Source organism: Rhodofomes roseus (assembly GCF_022264815.1).
Source record: "Rhodofomes roseus strain CIRM-BRFM 1785 chromosome Unknown C8Q71scaffold_1, whole genome shotgun sequence".
NCBI lineage: Eukaryota > Fungi > Basidiomycota > Agaricomycetes > Polyporales > Fomitopsidaceae > Rhodofomes > Rhodofomes roseus.
In genome coordinates this window covers 1778599-1796806 of record NW_025952957.1, presented here as the reverse complement: position 1 = coordinate 1796806, position 18208 = coordinate 1778599, and the positions used below count along the sequence as shown (strand labels likewise).

The 18208-nt window shown below is 54.8% G+C and overlaps 8 protein-coding genes across 8 annotated transcripts; 3 read left to right on the top strand and 5 right to left on the bottom strand.

Annotated features, from left to right (window-relative positions):
- Nucleotides 1–126: 126 nt before the first annotated feature.
- On the bottom strand, nt 127–1877 carry C8Q71DRAFT_731433 (Mob1/phocein). Its single transcript, XM_047922178.1, has 9 exons — nt 1750–1877; nt 1605–1692; nt 1450–1522; nt 1319–1386; nt 1154–1179; nt 930–1063; nt 751–870; nt 518–564; nt 127–443 (listed from the first exon to the last, which is right to left on the bottom strand). The coding sequence occupies exons 1-9, from the start codon at nt 1767–1769 to the stop codon at nt 363–365; spliced, it is 657 nt and encodes a 218-aa protein (XP_047784946.1). The 5' UTR covers nt 1770–1877; the 3' UTR covers nt 127–362.
- Nucleotides 1878–2775: 898 nt separating this feature from the next.
- C8Q71DRAFT_31625 (uncharacterized protein) lies at nt 2776–4563 on the bottom strand. Its single transcript, XM_047917754.1, has 5 exons — nt 4099–4563; nt 3978–4037; nt 3876–3923; nt 2896–3821; nt 2776–2843 (listed from the first exon to the last, which is right to left on the bottom strand). The coding sequence occupies exons 1-4, from the start codon at nt 4217–4219 to the stop codon at nt 2956–2958; spliced, it is 1095 nt and encodes a 364-aa protein (XP_047784945.1). The 5' UTR covers nt 4220–4563; the 3' UTR covers nt 2776–2843; nt 2896–2955.
- A 3052-nt stretch (nt 4564–7615) lies between these two features.
- Nucleotides 7616–8688, top strand: C8Q71DRAFT_731418 (class I glutamine amidotransferase-like protein). The gene is made up of 6 exons (XM_047922177.1): nt 7616–7636; nt 7695–8065; nt 8121–8167; nt 8224–8326; nt 8390–8461; nt 8518–8688. The coding sequence occupies exons 2-6, from the start codon at nt 7883–7885 to the stop codon at nt 8605–8607; spliced, it is 495 nt and encodes a 164-aa protein (XP_047784944.1). The 5' UTR covers nt 7616–7636; nt 7695–7882; the 3' UTR covers nt 8608–8688.
- Nucleotides 8689–8799: 111 nt separating this feature from the next.
- Nucleotides 8800–9772, bottom strand: C8Q71DRAFT_826466 (RNA-binding domain-containing protein; the record flags this gene model as incomplete). Its single annotated transcript, XM_047926297.1, has 4 exons — nt 8800–8977; nt 9036–9141; nt 9197–9458; nt 9533–9772. The coding sequence occupies 4 exons, from the start codon at nt 9770–9772 to the stop codon at nt 8800–8802; spliced, it is 786 nt and encodes a 261-aa protein (XP_047784943.1).
- A 455-nt stretch (nt 9773–10227) lies between these two features.
- On the top strand, nt 10228–11497 carry C8Q71DRAFT_793715 (longevity assurance proteins LAG1/LAC1; the record flags this gene model as incomplete). The annotated part of the gene is made up of 4 exons (XM_047925497.1): nt 10228–10725; nt 10778–11068; nt 11121–11345; nt 11399–11497. 4 exons carry the CDS (start codon nt 10228–10230, stop codon nt 11495–11497), a joined length of 1113 nt encoding a protein of 370 aa, XP_047784942.1.
- A 41-nt stretch (nt 11498–11538) lies between these two features.
- On the top strand, nt 11539–13100 carry C8Q71DRAFT_31541 (Snf7-domain-containing protein). Its single transcript, XM_047917746.1, has 5 exons — nt 11539–12100; nt 12179–12356; nt 12407–12521; nt 12573–12687; nt 12738–13100. The coding sequence occupies exons 1-5, from the start codon at nt 11920–11922 to the stop codon at nt 12803–12805; spliced, it is 657 nt and encodes a 218-aa protein (XP_047784941.1). The 5' UTR covers nt 11539–11919; the 3' UTR covers nt 12806–13100.
- Nucleotides 13101–13278: 178 nt separating this feature from the next.
- C8Q71DRAFT_793713 (NIF-domain-containing protein) lies at nt 13279–14805 on the bottom strand (the record flags this gene model as incomplete). The annotated part of the gene is made up of 4 exons (XM_047925496.1): nt 13279–13412; nt 13465–13579; nt 13631–13747; nt 13804–14805. 4 exons carry the CDS (start codon nt 14803–14805, stop codon nt 13279–13281), a joined length of 1368 nt encoding a protein of 455 aa, XP_047784940.1.
- A 1007-nt stretch (nt 14806–15812) lies between these two features.
- On the bottom strand, nt 15813–17733 carry C8Q71DRAFT_719721 (MFS general substrate transporter; the record flags this gene model as incomplete). The annotated part of the gene is made up of 9 exons (XM_047921316.1): nt 15813–15999; nt 16059–16199; nt 16261–16377; nt 16433–17041; nt 17091–17103; nt 17156–17241; nt 17306–17413; nt 17472–17491; nt 17542–17733. The coding sequence occupies 9 exons, from the start codon at nt 17731–17733 to the stop codon at nt 15813–15815; spliced, it is 1473 nt and encodes a 490-aa protein (XP_047784939.1).
- Nucleotides 17734–18208: the final 475 nt, after the last annotated feature.

Below are 18208 nucleotides of genomic sequence, written 5' to 3'. Positions count from 1 at the left end.
TGCGTCGAGTGATGCTGCCAGACATGACGTCGCCCGACAGCCTTGCATCTCGGACCCTTTAGCAGCAGCCACGGCCCAGGCCCTCGCCAACGCTCAGCCACCGCCGCCGTCCTGCCGTCTCTCAGCCTCAAGTTTCAACTCCTCTCCGCCTGCTTGCGGCCGTCGGGATACATCGTTCATCAACAACAAAAATACATCGAGGGGTATCAGCATTCCCGCATCCACGCCACCGTCGCTCACATAGTACACCTGCGCTGTAAATCCGACGGCGGACCCGTGCCTCCGTCTCACCTCCATCCGGCTACTGCCTCCGACTGACTGCACACGCCGACCAACGTGCACTCCCGCGCACAGCCCGCCGGCTATCTCGTCTTGTCTTCAGCGAGGATCGCGTCATTCAGCTCGTCTAGCGGAGCAAGCTCCTTCTTATCCACCAGGTCAAACTACGGAGGATTTTGGGCCAGCGCACCCAATAGTGTCAGGGTACCAATCTGTCGGATCCGACACATGCACGCACCTCGTGTACAAACAGGAAGAAGTGGCGGTAGCTGGTATTCAAATGCGCTGTGGTTCATCATGTACGTCAGTGTCCATAGGCGACCAGAATTGAGTTGGATCGCGTGCGTCGACCATCCAGAGCAGGTGCCCCGACGACGCGCGCGGGCCTGCTATCCCACGAAAGGCAGACCTTGATCACGCAAGGAAGACCCGCAGGCGGATCAATCTGGATAGATAGACTAATCCGCTCACCTTCGATACCGAGCGCGCATATGTGGTCGAAATGGTTGCTGTAGAGGTGTGCATACACCCTGAACATTCGCCGGAATATGGTCCGGATCGTGTCACGGAAGTTCTTGGGGAACGGTACACCTACGACGCGTTCGAGGTCAACCGGAGGGGCCGTTTTGGAATGTCTCTGGCGTACGCACCGATCCTGTTCGGGAAGACGTCCTCGTTGTCCAGGAGACCCTGCGCCCAGTTCATCAGTGCATCGACGTATTCCGGCGCAGGCAGCTTCGTTGGCCGCTTGTATCGCACGCCGTCTTCCCAGAGGTACTCGTATCTGCGAGCGACACAGCAGAGAGCGCGTCAGCAGGATTCCGTCAAGCGCCATATGAGAGGGGAGGGGTGACGCAGCTAGATGAGAACAGACCTTGGGCCGGCAGACATGATCGGGCACTAAACGCGATACGGCACGCGCCGCAGGTCGTTAGTACGCCGAGCAAATTGAGCGGCCGCATGAGGGGGCAGACGGAGAGGGGGTGGGTGCACTATCATTAGGGATGGAGCGTAGTAGTGGATGCAGCATATTGCGCACCTCCTGTGGCGTGCAGAATTCCGTCACGGTCCCGTAGAGCATGTTCAGGTGGTTGAAGAAGTCGACCGCTGCACCACCCGCACCCGCATCAGCCGCGGCTCACAGCGCACCGGCCGGCAGGGAACACGCACCGTGCACCGCGAGCCACTCGTTCAGGTCCTCGCCCTCCGGGAGCTGCACCGCGAGGCGGAGGTTGCCTGAGCCCTGTGGCACAAAGCACATCCGGCATTAGCGCGCGCGCCTGGGTAGCTTGGACTGGGGGCGGAGGAGGAGGAGGAGGACGTACGAGGGTCGCCTCGGCGTACTTGCGCAGTTGGTACTGCTTGGTGCCCTCCGGGACGTCCTTGCGCGGCTTGAACGTGCGCGTCTTGCCGCTGCCCAATGGGGCGCCGTCGCTCAGTGGTCATCGATCGCGCGGTGAAGACACTTACAGGCCGAAGAAGGAGGACATCGTGTGCGATTCTAGGTGTGAGTTCTAGCCAGGAGGGTGGGCAGGCGCGAGGTGCAGGGCCGGTGGGGGGCGATGTCGCTGAAGCGAGCAGTGAGACGGGACTCGGACAGTGTGCTTAGACGCCCAGCGTTGGGGAGCGCGTAACTTACGAATCATCGGCCACGTGACTTGCACAGATCGCTATCTAGAGTTCGAATCGAACTCGAGGCTGTTGACGTCGAGGGTGGGCAGGTCTTCGGAAATGGGTTCGTGTTCCTGCACTGTGCTAATCTACAGAACGGAGCCCGCGAGCTTGAATGCCGGTATCAATCGCGGCTCCATTCCTGACGACCCTGCATCAGTACTATCGGACGAAGTAGATGTGAGGGAACTTTGTCCTTCATAGAGTATCGCTGAGTGCTGCGTTGTCTGAGACATAACCTAGTCCGAAACACCGCGAACCCCCAGCTTCGAATTCTTCCAGCTCCGAGCGCCATGACGTTCCTGCATTAACGTACGTGAAGTCGCCGCATAGAAGCCGACTTGCGCGCGGCATTTCAAAGTAGTGGGCGCGCATCGATGTCGATGTCGAAGTACGCCACCGTCACGGTGGTTCGCACACGCATTTTCAGCGTTGCAGAAGACCTACGCTTGATACACGTGAAGATAGGATAACTCGATGTAATGCATAGATATTAAGTTATAGCCTACAGCCCACTACAGCTCTATTCAGACAAAGCAGACTGGCACCGACATATATGTACCGTGCAGAAGGAAGAGAGTATCTGATCACACGTGAACAGAGCGGGACGCGATGCACAGGAAGACAGACCGTCGAGGATACATTTGCGGTGCTTACGGGATATAGTTCATCTATGATGATCACGCTCCACGAATGAGGTACACACGTCGTGAACGATCGGACTGTATAACCCTGGCGTCGCAGGCGGGAGATCTAGCGAATCCGACCAAACCGGAAAACCAGCAATTGGCACCGAGGCCGTAGAAGTAGTACCATGAACTTGAACGTGTGTTGGAGAAACAGTGATGCAGCTCGAAGAGGGAGGGCGATAGAGGTACAACATAGGAGTCAATCTGAGGCTGAGCGTAAGGGGCGAAAACAACGCACAAGAAAGGGTCCACTCACAAGTTAGGTACTATTCGCTTGCCTGTGTATAGAATGCTTCATGGCCCTGTCCGATCCGGCCTAATCCTCGTCGGCCCGGGAGTGGAAGTTGTCGACGTGACGTCTGAGCGCGTCGGGCCTGCAGATGACCTTCGGGCAGTACGGACACTGCTCCGCCGTGCTGCCGTAATGCACGGCCGCGATGTGCTTCCCCCAGTTGTTCTTGTCGAGGTCCCTACCGCACATTGTCCCCGAGTCATAGACCCAGGTGCACTGCACCCGTCCATGCTGCAACTCTGCCGCGTGGAAGTCGCGAAGGTGGCGCCTCTGACCTCCCACTGTGAGGTCGTCTAACCGGATTGAACAGCCCTCGAGTCCACATATAGGGTCTTCGATCGCGCGGTCTAGTTGTAGGTCAGCCGGTACAAGTTGTGCTGGGGCATTTTGAGGCGGGGGCGGGGGCGCGTACGTAGGCGGAGGCGGAGGCAGGGCCTGAGGTGCATACGCCGGTGGAGGCGGCGGTTGGTAGACGTGGGGCGACGCATAGTAGGTACCAGGAGCAGGCTGCCATGTCTGCTGAATGGGATAGGAAGGACTGAGAGCGAGAGGGGAGGCCGCGCGCGACGCAGTAGCGGCGGTCGTAGGGCACAGGGCAACCGTCTGATTGCCGCTGTGCGCAGTGAGAGCGTCGGCGTCGGATCTGGGAATGTTGGCAGACAGCGGAGGGGCAATCGCGCATGGGTAATCTCGGACCGAGGGCGAAAGGGAAACGTCTTCGGCAAGCCAGGATTGTACATATTGACCCGGAGATCGTCTGTGGAGCACAGATACCAAGTTGAGTACTGGAGTAGGCGCAAGTCGAGACCGCAGTAGGTGTTCACCGATCGAGCGTGTTTCCTGGCTCATCATTCGCCCAGTTTCGGTACGACCTCGAACCCTGTTGAATTCTACAGAGAGCATCCGTCAGGCTCTGTGCAATCTTCCAACAGAGCCGAACTTACTGGGAGAGAAGGTGGCCGGGGCCGGCGCCGTGTGGCGTAGAGGGTAACCTTCACGTAAGTCTATTAGTCCTGAATGAACCGATATAGCAGGACGAGACCTACGGAAGAGCGTCTGGCGACTGCATAAATACTGCTTCCCAGTGGGCGAAATCATAGCTGGTGCTTGGTAAGTAATGAGCTCGTTGATCAGCCGGCTGATAATCAGTGTAATATTCAGACGTACTATTCAAGTTGACCCCCAGACATTTCAGTCCTAGCGTCGCCGGCAGCGTCGATAGCGTACTGCTCAGCGACCGCGACTGCATATTGATGCCCAGGGCCGCCTTCAGCCGCAGTACGTCCATGATTTGAGCTACAGCAAGTATCTGTAACGTTATCACAGGAAGAACCTAGCGCGATAGTGTCCCAATCCTCTGGCATCGAAGGGGGATGGTAGTTCATGATTGAGGCCACGAGCTGTAATGGCTGGAGACGGAGGGGCTTGCTGTGGGGTCTGGAAGAGCTGAGTGTAGAGCTATTTGTATGGCGAAGGTGGAAGGCAACTTGGGCGATTCGGAGGGATTCTGGTTCGAGGAAATGAGGCTGAGGCATGTTGCGGCACCGTCATTTGGAGACGTCTCCTGACATTGACTTACGCTTTCCAATCGATTGACTCCGCGGTTCGGTGCAGCTTCCACTACCATCTGATCATCCTCTGTTGCCTCACCGTATTCATTTACGCCACAATACGTGTCTGCGATAGAAGGAGTTGTGATAATATCCGTCTGCCTGAGCACAGCGCGGCAGTCGTAAGGCTGCAACGGTGTCTACGTAAAAGCAGAGTAACCGATTCTGTTCAAGCCAGTGGATATTCTATGCCAGTGTTCGCCTTGCGGAGGAGGCACTGCTTCAAGTCTGTGCAGCACCCTTAGCCAGGCAAGCGGTCGATAAAATGAGGTGAACGTACCGCATCAGCCAGGAACCAGTGCTCGGAGCATGCTCTGGTCGAGCATTGTGTTCACGCCGCGGTTCGACCCCATCTCTGACAGTTACGGCATCTGAGTAGCAGATGTATAACATTTACAAGCTGCGGATACTATACCACCCCGTCCGAGGCCGTCCCTCCAATCAGGGTCGAAGTTCATGGCGTTCGGTAGCGGTTTTGATTAGACCCAGAGGTGCACTTCTCCTATGGTGCGGGGATGGTTACCGAACTGAACGGTTTTAAACCGAGACGTTTGTGAGCAGATCGGGTAGTTGGATCTCTCGTGGGGACGGCTGGCTCTTGGGAAATTTAACAAAACCTTAATTCAAGGGACGTATTATCCGAGCGTTTGGCTCGGTGGCAACGGCTCACCACTGCCGTGGTTCCGAGTGCAGAGGACCTTCAATCCCAAGTACACTGTACTTAACACAGAGAGTTTGCGTGGTGTACGCAGTAGTGATAGGTTGGTGTAACATTATAGTATTAGCTGTATACAATGCGCATAGTCCATCGCTGCCATGGCCGGCCGCCGAGTCGTCGATAAGCTGTCGGTGCGAACCATGTGAACGCGAGCAGACCCGCGAGCAGACCCCCTTCATCAGTACTGACCAACGAACTGAACATCTAAATTGAGTCGACATCATTGTGCCGCCAGTGTCTTCTCTACGCATTTCCCGAAGCCAGAAGCCGCCGCATTGCGCACACCACCTGCGGACAATTGCCATTAACACATCCCGAAACCATACCACACGCCGTGAGTGGAGCGAAGGGGTTCTAAGCCGCCGCCTTGAAGCTTGAGGGTGGAATCTCACCAGCCATTATGAATTATGCTTGACAGGACTCGAGAACTCCGGTCGTTCGTATGACAGCAGCCTGAGGTAGATTCATGAGATAGCAAGGGGATCAAAGGGTGACGAGAGATACCGAGTTAGTACGTCCATGGATCCTCGGGTGAGAACTTACTGGCATCGCATGGGGAGCAGCGCAAGACCCCATCCCCTCGAGGTCAGGTACGACGCCTGGGAGAAGTGCTCAGTATGTAACTTGGTCCAATATTAATTGTCGTTCACGGCTCCATTATCTGACATCGGCGTCCTGCAGATATGATGGTCCTACTAAAACCGAGCACTGGCGCTGGCGCTTGAGTGCTGCCAGAGTGCAAAGACCGGTCTCGTGGCTCATCAAGCATTTGGCAGCAGGCACCGCTAGTACACTCTGGATCGACAAGCTATGAGCCGATGAGCCATGCTGGTTTCATTTCCGCGTCCACCATGGCCCCTTTCAATAGGTGTACTTACTCAGTTTGCCTGCCAAGCTGTCGCTTCGGTCGGAGCCTGTGCCATTCAGGTCAGCATTCGAGTTGCACCACTCAAAGGGGTCACCTTTCCAAGAACCTTCATTGATCGCCACTCTACGAATTTCCCCAAGGCGCCGGCGTGCAGGATTAACGCATACTGCGCATAACTTCCCGGATGTTGATGTATGTGGCTGAGGATAGCATTCGGACAAGGACGACGACAGTGCTTGCGATGCTGCTCTGATTGCTATTCGGGTCTAGGAGCTGCCAAGTGAACGTGCCGAATGTCGGCCCTCCACGCGGGAGTAATCGGTCCAACCTAATGCCAGGTTGAAGAGCGGCGTCGTTTAAGCAGCTGTACTGACAGTTTTAGTGGAAAGCACATCTGATAGCCGAACAGACCCTGTGCACGTTCCTACCACGCTGTCAATACTCGGACCACGGCCACGGTGCAATAATTGAGTGTCTCCGAAACGCGCGACCGAGCCCTTGAGTTTGGTACTAGTGGATCGCCCTGAGGCACCCACTCGGAAAACACTAAAGCATTGTGCGATGATAGCGAATGTGAATGAGCGCTGGATGAGGCGGTTGTACTTCAGTGTTGCACGCCGGACTCGGAGCAAGACCACCGACCATACTGCTCTACCATATCCGCCCCCGTCAGTTGTAGGTCCAGTTGAGCCGCATGTGGCGCATCAGCAGTTCCGGGCGAACCGCTCACGATTTGTGGTTCCTGAGGCCTTAGGCCTGAAGGACTGATCTGAGTGGTCTCAGCCGAGTAGAGCGAAAATCGCGTCGGCGATGTGACTGGAAAGCTAAAAATTGTGTGATCGCGAGTTCGCAGCGAGTGCTTGTAGATAACTTACCTTGTTCGAGGGATTGCCATGGATCATAACGACGACGAAAAGTTAGGACTAGCGCGATGTTCGAGTTCGCCTATCGCCAGGCTGAGTGCAGTATATCCTGATTCGCATTCATCAGCGCTTATGAACGGAGAAACGAGAGAGGTGTATGTATACACGTGACGCCTATCTTGGCTATGGGCAACATATCATACCAGCGTTCGACAAGGCTTGTTCGACAGACGAGATGAACTAAGTCCGTGCGCTCACGCGCACGCCCAACAAATCGGGCGTCGACACACGCGCACAAACGGCAACTTTGTTGACCCGCTTTCGGGCGTATTCTGGATGAAACTGGCAAGTGACCGGTTGTCCGGTTGTCCGGACAAGACCGGACGCGAAAGTGGAGAGCCGCAAGCGTCGACGTCAGCAAGTCGCTGACACACATCGATCCACGCCGAAATCCATACCGAAAATGGAAGGCTCGCCAGTTGGTTGGTAAACCGAGGTGGGAGTGACGGCTGCATATATAGGCTCAGCGGAGCGAAACCCTTCCGTCACTGAACTCGACTTCACCTTCCACCATAACCACCTCATCGCTCCCGACGCAAGCTACAACATGGGCCACATTCTGTTCGTGTACACCTCTTGCTCGAAGACCTTGACGGGCACCGGTACAGTAAGTGAAACACTTACGAACGCGGGATCAAACGCTCACGAACGACTCCCCCCAGGGATGGTACTTGCCTGAAGCCGCACACCCCTACTATGGTGGGTTCCCTTCTGTGGATGGCAAGGGGCAATTTCTGATGCCCCAACGCGTGAAGTCCTCGAGAAACATCACACAGTCGACTTCGCGGCGCCGGATGGCCCGAACCCACCCGTTGACGAAGGTAGTGTGCAGATGTTCAAAGACGACGAGAGCCAAGAGTTCCTGAAGGATGAGACCGTGGCGAAGAAGTTCGCTGCGTGCAAGAAGCTCTCCGAAGTCGATGCGTCGCAATATGATGCGGTCTTCTACGTTGGCGGGCACGGCCCTGTGATCGATCTTGCTTCTGACCCCGTGAACATCAAGCTAGCGACCGATGTAACTCAAGCACTTGAACCTCTGGTGATCGTTGTCTGACCTTTGTCCTATGTAGTTCTGGAGGTCTGGCAAGATCACGTCTGCTGTTTGCCACGGGCCTGCGTACGTTTGCTTCGCGTTGATTGTGTCCACTATCGCTGACGTGGCCCAACTTGCAGTGCGCTTGTAGGGGTGACGGATGAGGCCGGCAATTCGATCTTCAAGGGACGATCTGCGACATGCTTCACCAACGAGGAGGAGGTTCAGGTGAACGGTGTGCAGGTACGTGTTCTGTGCATGTGACCCCCATCCTTGGGAATTAAAGCTTATCGGTGATCCATGCAGAGCATTCCCTTCCTCGTCGAAGACAAGATTGCGTCCCTAGGCGGAAAATTTGCAAAGACTGAGCCGTGGGGAGTGAGTATGGCCTCGACCCTATGATAGATGCGTACCCTAACACAGCTGCAAAACAGGTCAAGGTTTGCGTTGACGGCAAGCTGATCACTGGTCAAAACCCTGCATCTGCGAAGGGTGTCGGAGAGGCTATTCACGCGGCGTTGTGAGAACAAGGGGTAGCGGCAATGAACTCTGTACGAATAGCATGAATAAAACCTGATAGAACGTTATCAGCGACAACTTCAACTGGTGAGAATATCGCATCGGGAAAAGTAGGGTGGCTCGCAGCTACGTCAGAGAGCTCCCAAGAAGGCAGTACATTGATTCTGAGGCCGTAAAAATATGCATAATACAACAAATCAAATATAGGCGACAGACATCACCCATCCTTTCTTCAATGTGAAGCCGTCCAGGGCCTCTTTTGCGACGGATGCAAGCTCCGGGGAGTCAAATAAGACTTGCGCCATCTTGACCTTCTGTCCGGCCGCATTTGGTGTTGGAGACTGGACAACTTGCGTGGATTGGAAGCCTTGATATCTGAGTTCGTCCCGATCATGAGGATAGCCATTGCCAAATGGAGAGAGCTCAGACGCACTGTTGAAACAGTACGGATAGCACGTCGTCCGTGACCTCCTGAGGCAAATTTGTACATAGCAATCGCGCAGATTGGTAGTTCACAACTTGCGGTATGACCTCCGTCCCTGCATGCGTGCACCCGCTATGAACACGATGATATCACAACAAAATCGAACGCACCGCTTGTAGCCGTTGTATTCTGCCTGGAGCCCTCATCGTCGTCCTCAATCTCCATCTCCTCGCCGTCCTCATCATCGTTCCTTTCCCGCTTGGCTTGCGGCCCATCCTCGTCCATGCGATCCTCTCTTTGGCGCTTCTCTCCGTTCGTCTGTCTGCCGTTCGACGATGCCACATTCTTCGCATGCACGGATGTCGGGGGGATGAAGGTCGGATCCTCGCGTTGCAAAGTTGCATATGACTTGGTCTTTGCGTACTCTATCCGCTGTGGGACGCGTCCATTCGAGGCTTATTCGAATCAACGACTTCTTAACGGAACTCCATGAGACGACGGCGCACCATCGGCTTATCGTAGAAAACGATACCTTCGCACGCACGCAGCGCCGCGGTCGCACCTGCGAGGTCGGCGAACACTAGGAACGCCTGGCCGCGCATCCTCGGTCCTTTCATTGCGACGATGTCGACCACCCGTCCATAGGTTGTGAAGAGCGCATATAGCTGCGTGCGCAGCTCTTCCTTTTTGACCTTGTCGTTCAGATTGTGCACGTATAGCGTCGCGTTTGGCTGTGTGAAGGACATCGTGGTGGGCGGTAGGTGAGCCAATAATTGTCGCAAGACATCTGCAGTGACCGCAGGCTTAGGAGGTCAGCTGCAGATCTGGGAGATGGTGAGACGAACCGATCCGGCCTCCTAAGCTGGGGAGCCGGAATGATGGGGCCGTACGGGAAGCGCCCATGTGCATCCCAGCAACGTTCCACTACTTATTCTCGCTACTTGTAACTTAGCGCCGAGCGAAGGGTTTCACCAACGGTCGACACGTCTCTCTCGCGTCCCCCCTTCGAGTACTACTCGTGCCTCACTCGGGTTACTGGCCAGCACCAGGTATGCACCCTTGTTGCGAAGCCTCCGTCTCCGTAGACTGATCTTGCCGCCGCGCCATCCCAGACAGTGACAGGCCGGGTCAAAAGTGAATCGGACGCGCCTCCTGCCATTTTATGGGACTTTGACGCGTTACTGTCTCCCATTTCGCTGCCATGAACACCGACCAAGCCCCGGGCTGGCTGCCATCCTTTCTCGTCCCCTTCGTTACGCTCTCATACCCCGCCGCACGTCCGGCCGTGCCAGACGACTCCTTCCCCGACACAAATTACTATGGTTCGGGTGTCCTCGATGGGTGCCTGATGATCACCTTCATCATCGTGGCGGCGGTCCTCCGCGACGTTGCAAGGCTATGGATTTTGGAGCCGTTTGCGACATGGAAGTTAACGCGGGATCTTAGGTCGAGGAAGAGGGCCAACGCTCGTCGCGTTCAACAGAAGGAGAAAGCGGATGATGCAGCCAACGGGAATGGTCACGTCTCTCATGATCACGGCAATGGCCATGCAACACATACGAATGGTAACGGTCATGTCGCTGTCGCCGACGACCACATCTCGAAAAAGGAGGCAAGAAAGTTACACAAGAGCGTGCTTCGCTTTGCTGAGCAAGGCTGGTCCTTCATCTATTACTCCTTCGTCTGGAGTCTTGGGCTGGTCAGTGGTCTGTCATGTCTCACGGCGTTTGCTGAGTCTCACCTGGTACCAGTATGTTCACCGCCACCTGCCCACGCGCTTGCTAGACCCCATAGACGTCTGGCCAAATTATCCGCATATACCCCTTGCCGGACCTATCAAGTTCTACTATCTGCTAGAGACGTCGTTCTACGCTCACCAAATTTTGGTTATCAATGCCGAGGCCCGCCGCAAAGACCATTGGCAAATGATGACCCATCATGTCATTACCGTGTGCCTCATGGTAACCAGTTACTTCTACAACTATACCCGCATCGGCTGCCTCATCATGTTCCTAATGGACTGGTGTGACATCTGGCTGCCCGTGAGTTATCTCTCATCTCGTTCATCTCGACCGTGCTAATGTGATTACACAGCTGGCGAAGATGCTCCGTTACATGGCTTTCTCTACCTTGTGCGACATATTGTTCGTTTGGTTCATGGTCTCTTGGGCGATCACACGGCACTGGCTGTTCGTGCTCGCCATCATAGCTACATGGAACGCTGAGCACGTCATCCCCCCGCTTTGGGATCCCGAACATGGGCGCTATATGACCACCGGCGTACTCAGAGGATTCTGTTCTATGCTCATTTCTCTCGAGGTGTGCCTCCTCAGCAACACAAGCTGTTTGCATCGAATTAACATTGTCGCTAGATTCTCCAAGCGATGTGGTTCTATATGATCTGCCGCATTGCTTACCGGGTTGCGACCGGTCAAGGCGCTGAGGATGAGCGTAGCGACGATGAAGAGTAAGTTGTCCAGTCCAATGAGTTTTGCTTTACTCATGATATTCGGTTCAGCGGTGATCGCGACGTGAAAAGCAAGAAGACCCGATGATGGAGCTCTGGAGACTGGCCTCATCATAATTTTCTCGGGCCACATACTCTATCGAGGCTGCTTTGTAATTGCTGTAGCATTTTTTATCTGTGGTTGTGCTGTCACGACAGTGCTTTCAGCTATGGATTGATGGTTTCTGGCTATTCCGCGATCCCGGTTGGATCCCGGTCAACAACCACGCCCGAACTACCTGAGTTGCCTTATCGGGCGGACTGGCAGCGCGGCAGCGCGTTCCTCTGACCGAGACTCAGCTTCACCCTACCCTACCTCGGACTGCTTCTAGCACATACCACTTGTTGCACCTCTCTTTGTCTTCTCTTTCACTTGCATCGAACAATATGATGGCTGGGATCATGGGCTACTTCGGTGGGCGTCGGGATGCCAAACAATCCTCCCGGGATGCCATTGTCACGCTGCGGCAGCAGCTGCAGCTGATAGACAAGAAGGAGGAGTACCTGCAGAAGAAGATTGACGAGGAGATGAAGAAGGCGCGGGCGAACGCGGTTACGAACAAACAAGGTCAGTATGGGCATCGTAGTGCGTAACTGGCGTCGGTTGGATTGACGGTGTGGCTGTGGAACCCCCTCGCGGATGCAGCGGCGACGGCTGCGCTCAGACGGAAGAAGGCGACGGAGCAAGAGCTAGAGAGATTGCAGGGCACGCGGTTCCAGCTGGAGATGCAGGTCAACACACTGGAGTCGGCGAGCTTCAATGCGGAGACCATGTCTGCGATGAAGAAGGCTAGCAGCGCACTCAAGGATATCCATGGCAAGTTGTATGTACATCGTGTCACACATCACTGATGAGATGCTGAGCCTTGCTTAGGACTATTGACAGGGTCGATACGACAATGGCGGAGATTCAGGAGCAGACGCAACTGGCGAACGAAGTATCTGAAGCGATCTCCGCGAACACATACAATGGTGTCGAGATTGATGAGGTATATTCTTTGCGGTCGCATCTCTACGGCGTTGTACTGATATCCTATCAGGATGAGCTCAAGGCAGAGCTCGCTGGTCTCGAGGACGAGGAGCTGGACAAACGCCTCATGGGTGCAGATCACGTTCCAGTACATCAGCCAGGAGGACCGAGCACAGTGGAAGAGCGTAAGTCTCGCACCATGACCGATATGTTGGTCGTGCTCACTTGCTTGCAGATACGGGAGTCATGGAGGATGACGAAGAGGCTCAACTCAGAGAACTGCAAGCCGCTCTGGCGATGTAACGGACGCCGCCACTCGTTGCCATCCTCTCGTTCTCTTCATTCTCTCGCGCATTTCTGTCGACTGATCATCTGCTATTACATTACGACTAGGGTACCCATCTTTTTATCGTGTCTTACTAGTGCTATCACCACGAGTCGTGACGCTGTACAATTCTCCCACTTTCATGTGCCTTCGAGGCGGATTCCATTGGCCGCGGATAGAATGACTCGGACGTGCGCAGCTCAGAGCAAGACGACTATGTACGTATACATACATGTACACCAACACGGAGCCATTAAGCACTATCGAGTGAGCTATGCGGTGAATTGGTTGTTTGCTAAGATCGACAATGGCAGTAAATTATTATGAGTGATAATCAGCGACAATGCGATAGTGACTTCCAGCAGAATTGAAACCCGAAAACGTGATGGTGTATGCTCCATGATGAAGTCCATGCAAGAATGACCGTCTAGAACGAGCGACCCAAGAGGTGTCATGAGAAACCACGAATCCCTAAGACGTGCCGGACATCGCTCGTAAAGCGGAGTGAATCAAGGACGGGCAAAAGGTCCAGTAACGCTTCGTCGTGTGGGTCATGCGTCCATCCCTCTATAGGTATGCCGTTCGCTGTGAAGTGCCGGTTAGGCCACTGTCAGCCGAACGCCAATCGAAAACTCGCCTTCGTTGATACTGTAACATACTGGTGAATTGTCTATGAGACAAACTCGTGCCAGGTCCGCTTCGACGATGGACAGGTCTTTTGAATATGACCCGTTCGGCAGTTGTGTACATGACTGCAGAAACGTTTAACATCAGGCTCAGTGTGTTCTGCGCCACAGACGAACCTCTCTGAATAATCGACGGGTCAGGATCCCCCTACCAGCATCCAACCAGTCAATGACAGGATCGGCATACTCTTGCATAGATGCCGTGAATATAACGAGCGTATACCACGTAGACACCTATTGCCATAACCATATTACGTCATTGAGATGCTGGGCATGGCACGACTACGAACCTTCCGCAGAAAATAGTCCACAAATGGCCGCTTGTAGACGTGGTACAATGTACTACGACCTCCAAGCATGACCTCCACAACATGGCCAGCGCCCTTGTTTGAGTGACCAAATATGCTGAGACCCAGGAAGCCCGTCCCGCTTGAGGCCGACATCATCGGCCGCGACGTCGAGTGGATGAGGGTCTCGTCCAGATCCAACACAAGCGTCTTGGGCAGATGGAAAGGCGTTTTGTGGGCGACGCCGCTGGGGGTAGATGCGCGTGAGGAGGTCCCAGTGTGGGTCGCTGGGACGGCACGGACGGGGACCTCGGGATTAGTGGCGGGCGGTATGGGTATCTCAGAGGGCGAAAGACCGGCGGCGGTGGTACTGGATTCTGCGGAGATGCTTGAAGACGGCGGTGGTGGGGGTTGGGATAATGGTGGTGGGATTGCGGGGGGAAATGTTGGTTGGCGTAATAATACAGGTTTCACGTCCTTACTCTCGTCTTCAGTGTCCTTCTCGTCCTCATCCGAGCCATCCTCCACGGCTACCTCGTCAGCTACTCGTGCTTGTCGTTGGCGAGTGATCGTTCTCCATGCTGCACAGATATAGTGCCACAGAAGGAGGAAGAAGCCCAAGAGGAATATACTGTGGATGACGCCGTCAATGGGCGGGGCTGCCTTCTCGGTTGACGAGACGGAAGGACGTCGAGATGGCGGTCTCGAAGGCTGTTTAGAGGAAGATGAGGGGCGTCGAAGCCTGAACTGCACAGGCTGGTCGGGAGAGGCGACTGCCGGGGAAGACAAGGACCGTCTGAGGGTCCACGGCCCCGATGGACTACCGGGCAACGGAACGCGAAATGACTTCGTCGACCAGGTCCTTACTCGTGGAAGTCGGGTCTCTTGTTGACGATCACCAGCAGCGGAGAGGGAGGGCGGCGATTCTGAGACCGGCGTAGACGGTGGCGCACGGGGAGAGGCTAGCACATCGAACTGCCGCGAGAGGTAGGTCAGCGAGTTCATTTGCGTCGGCGCGACGCCAGAGGACGCTGCGGCGAGCAGGAAGTGAAGGCAAGCGGTGAGGAAGTGAACAGTGAAAGATGCGAGCCGGGAAGGGGATAGGTCGCGGAGATGTCGGTGGGCAGACCAGAAACGCGTGTAGCGTGATTCCCGCGTCTCGCGCCCGCGCTGGACCTCTGCTGCTGCCATCGTGCTGCTCGCTCTCATCGCGTCGTCGACGGCCCCGACGCTTTATACTGTCATGCCAGTACACTCTTGGTCAGGCTATAGCCCGGCTGGAACATGTGCAACGCTATTCGCGCTATCGCTCACTCACGTCCGGCGTCCTGCGTACTTCTCAGGAACCCTCCTTCTTGTGTTCGCAAATGCATCTCCTCGTATCAACGCATCGATGTTACCTCTCGCTGAACGTGCACCTGTATCGAAAGAGATCGTCAAACGTGCGAGGTCTACCATTGTCTTGATCATGGCGCTACATGCGCAGATAGCGCGCATGTGTGGGTACGTCCAATCAGCACGGCATGCAAGTTTCCTCTCGGATGGTTCAGTCCATGATAGCGCTGCTAGCAGGCCGCCCGTAGTCGAGTCTGGGGAAAGAATCATTGTACGGAACGCCATAGAACGGATCAGAGTAAATGTCCAACCGATGGACTGCCATGCCCCGAGTTCCGGTTGAGACGGTCATGCATTCCTACAAGGTCATCCTGCGACATCTCTTAGACAGGACCTTCCGGGGCATCGTGGCCGCTTGCTCAGATGACATCGCAGAAAACGGTTGACTGCGACGTCGTAGCCGATCGTCAGTATGCATTCTACTGAAGACCCGCCCGACGTATGACGAACCAGCATTTCTGTGGCACACAATACGGAACCCTCTAATCTTAACCGAACTTTGCAGCATGGTGCTTGGTCACAACCTGACGCACGAGTCGTCAGGCCTGGGGACACATGTGCCAAGGATGCTTGCCTGCGACGTAAGTAATTGTACAACGGAAGAGTCGTCTGAATAATCATATCAAGTATCGGAAGCCCTTCTCCGTAATCCCCTTCTCTCGTTCTTCCTTGTCCATCTGTCGATTGAGCGACTCCAGATGAAGCTTGAATATATAGCTCATCACGATGGCGCATCCGCAAGTGGCGATACAAATAGCATAGGAGTTCCTGTAGGTGGGTCCCCAGCTGCTCGGCCACACATATCTGCACAGAAATAATGGTCAACTCTGGGCAAGCCGATGTTACGACTTCTATCTACTCACGATCCAGCAACGTTTCCGAGCTGCGAGAAAGCATTGACAAGCGCAACAGCCACTGCACGTTTAGACGGTGGACGAGGGAATGAGTTGCTGACCCATGTGTACATGACCACGAAGCCGGCGTATTGTTGCGCCATCAGAAACCTACATACAGCGTTAGACATGGGTTCACACAGCATACGCACGTTCAATGGAAAGCTCTCACAATGAGATGTACCGAGCCGCGGTGTTCATGGTACAGATGGAGATGATGAAGCCTACGATGCCTATCGCCCAGGAGATTGTCATGTGGTAGAACCGTTCCTGCGTCAAGTCAGAATGACTGTAGTGTCTCGTCTTAGTGTCCATCCTTCTCGGAACATGCGAGTTGGACGCACCGTGAGTTGACGTACGCCAATATAGCGGCCAAAATGAACGGCGGGGCGCATAACAATAGCGACACTGTACGGTTATATCCCAAGGTGGCACTGAGGGTGGGGAAATACGAGTTGAAGCTCAAGCAAACGACTTGGCTCAGCATAGCGAACGCCATCCACCAGACTTTCCAGTCCGTCACCGCCATCCACAGCCCGGTCCCATGATGGCCTATCTCCGTTTCTTGTTCATCGCCGACACCCGCGTCTTCTTCCATCCGCCGCAAGGCCAGCTGCTTCTCGATTGGGCTTAGCCACCGGCCCTTCTCCGTGGCAGGGAAGTCAGGTAAGATGAAGATCGCGCAGATGGCGAAGAAAACAGTCAGGGATCCTTCGATGTAGAACAGCCAGCGCCAGGCCGCATCCCCCAGCTTGCCTTCCATGGTGTCTAGGATACCCGAAGCGATGAGGGAGCCGAATGCATTGCTGATGATGTTGCCACAATAGAGGATGGCTGTGCGCCGACCGAGCTCGCTGCGCTTGTACCATTTGCTGATGAGGAAGAGCGCGCCGGGGAAGAATGCTGCCTCCATGAAGCCGAGGAAAAAACGAGTAAGAAGCGCGCCCACAAAGCTTCAAGGGTCCTGTCAGCTGGGTTAAGCACCGTCTCGGCACTACTCACTTGTGCGTGATACCTGTCTCGACTTCTTAGATCTAGCGACATGAAGGGGGCAAGAGGACACGCACCAGTCAATATTGAAATAACGCCCCAGACGATCATACAGAACGGTAGATGAAGGGAAGGCTTCCCGACATAGTTCAGAATCATATTCCTGGTGACATCAGAACGTTTATTGACAAATGACCAGAGACGTTAATCAGACATTATAAACTTACGAAGGAACCTGCATGATGATGTATCCAACATAGAGGATAGATAACAGTGTCGCAAACTGTTGGCCCTGAAGGTGCAGATCGGCCTCGAAGCCTCGAAGCCGGGCAGCTCTGCGTGCAGGTATCGTGAGTAATGACGCCGAGCGTCCCTCGGAGTCGCGAGACTCACGCAGCATTATTCCGGTCAATCTGATGTAGTTCAGTTCAATATCACAGGAGGTCCGAAATGAAGTACACACGTAGTTCAGGATGTAAATGATCACCAAGATAGACATTCGGGCGTCCAGTTTCAAGAGAAGTCTTCTCTCGAGCTTCTTCCGAGCGTCTGGTCCACCGAACTCGGCGTCCGGGTCGCCCGCGGCCAACTGAACGGACTCGACATCCTCAGTTTTCTCGACGAGTGGACCGAGGTGGAGCTTCGTGTCAGACATGGACGCGGTAGTGAACGCGAGCAGCGACCTATTCCCCACAAGCAGCTCTATGTTTATATAGACCGCACAAGGAGTTGCGGCCCACCGTCTCCGAAAGCCCAGCTTCTGAGCATATACGATGTTCCTTGGTCACCGGACCCGCGATAGTGGAGGACGCGTCCCGGACAAGCCTGTACTCGTGACACTCGGTAGGTATTGACGACAACATAATCTCGGCGATAGGCTTAGCTTGAACGCGACGAGTTGATCTGCAGTACTACCAAGAGGTTTTCAGGGCCGGTCATATGACAGGTTCCTGGCAGCGCGAACCCAAACGGCCTGGCCGCTGGTAAGTGGACCCACAGCTGCGCCACCTGGCGGAAACGCGGTCCTGAAAATCTTCATAGCGTCGTGCAATGCCAAGCCACTAGCAACATCACGCGTCAGTGTCGTCGTAGTATACATCCGCCGCGAGTTACTGACCCTTCTCAATGAG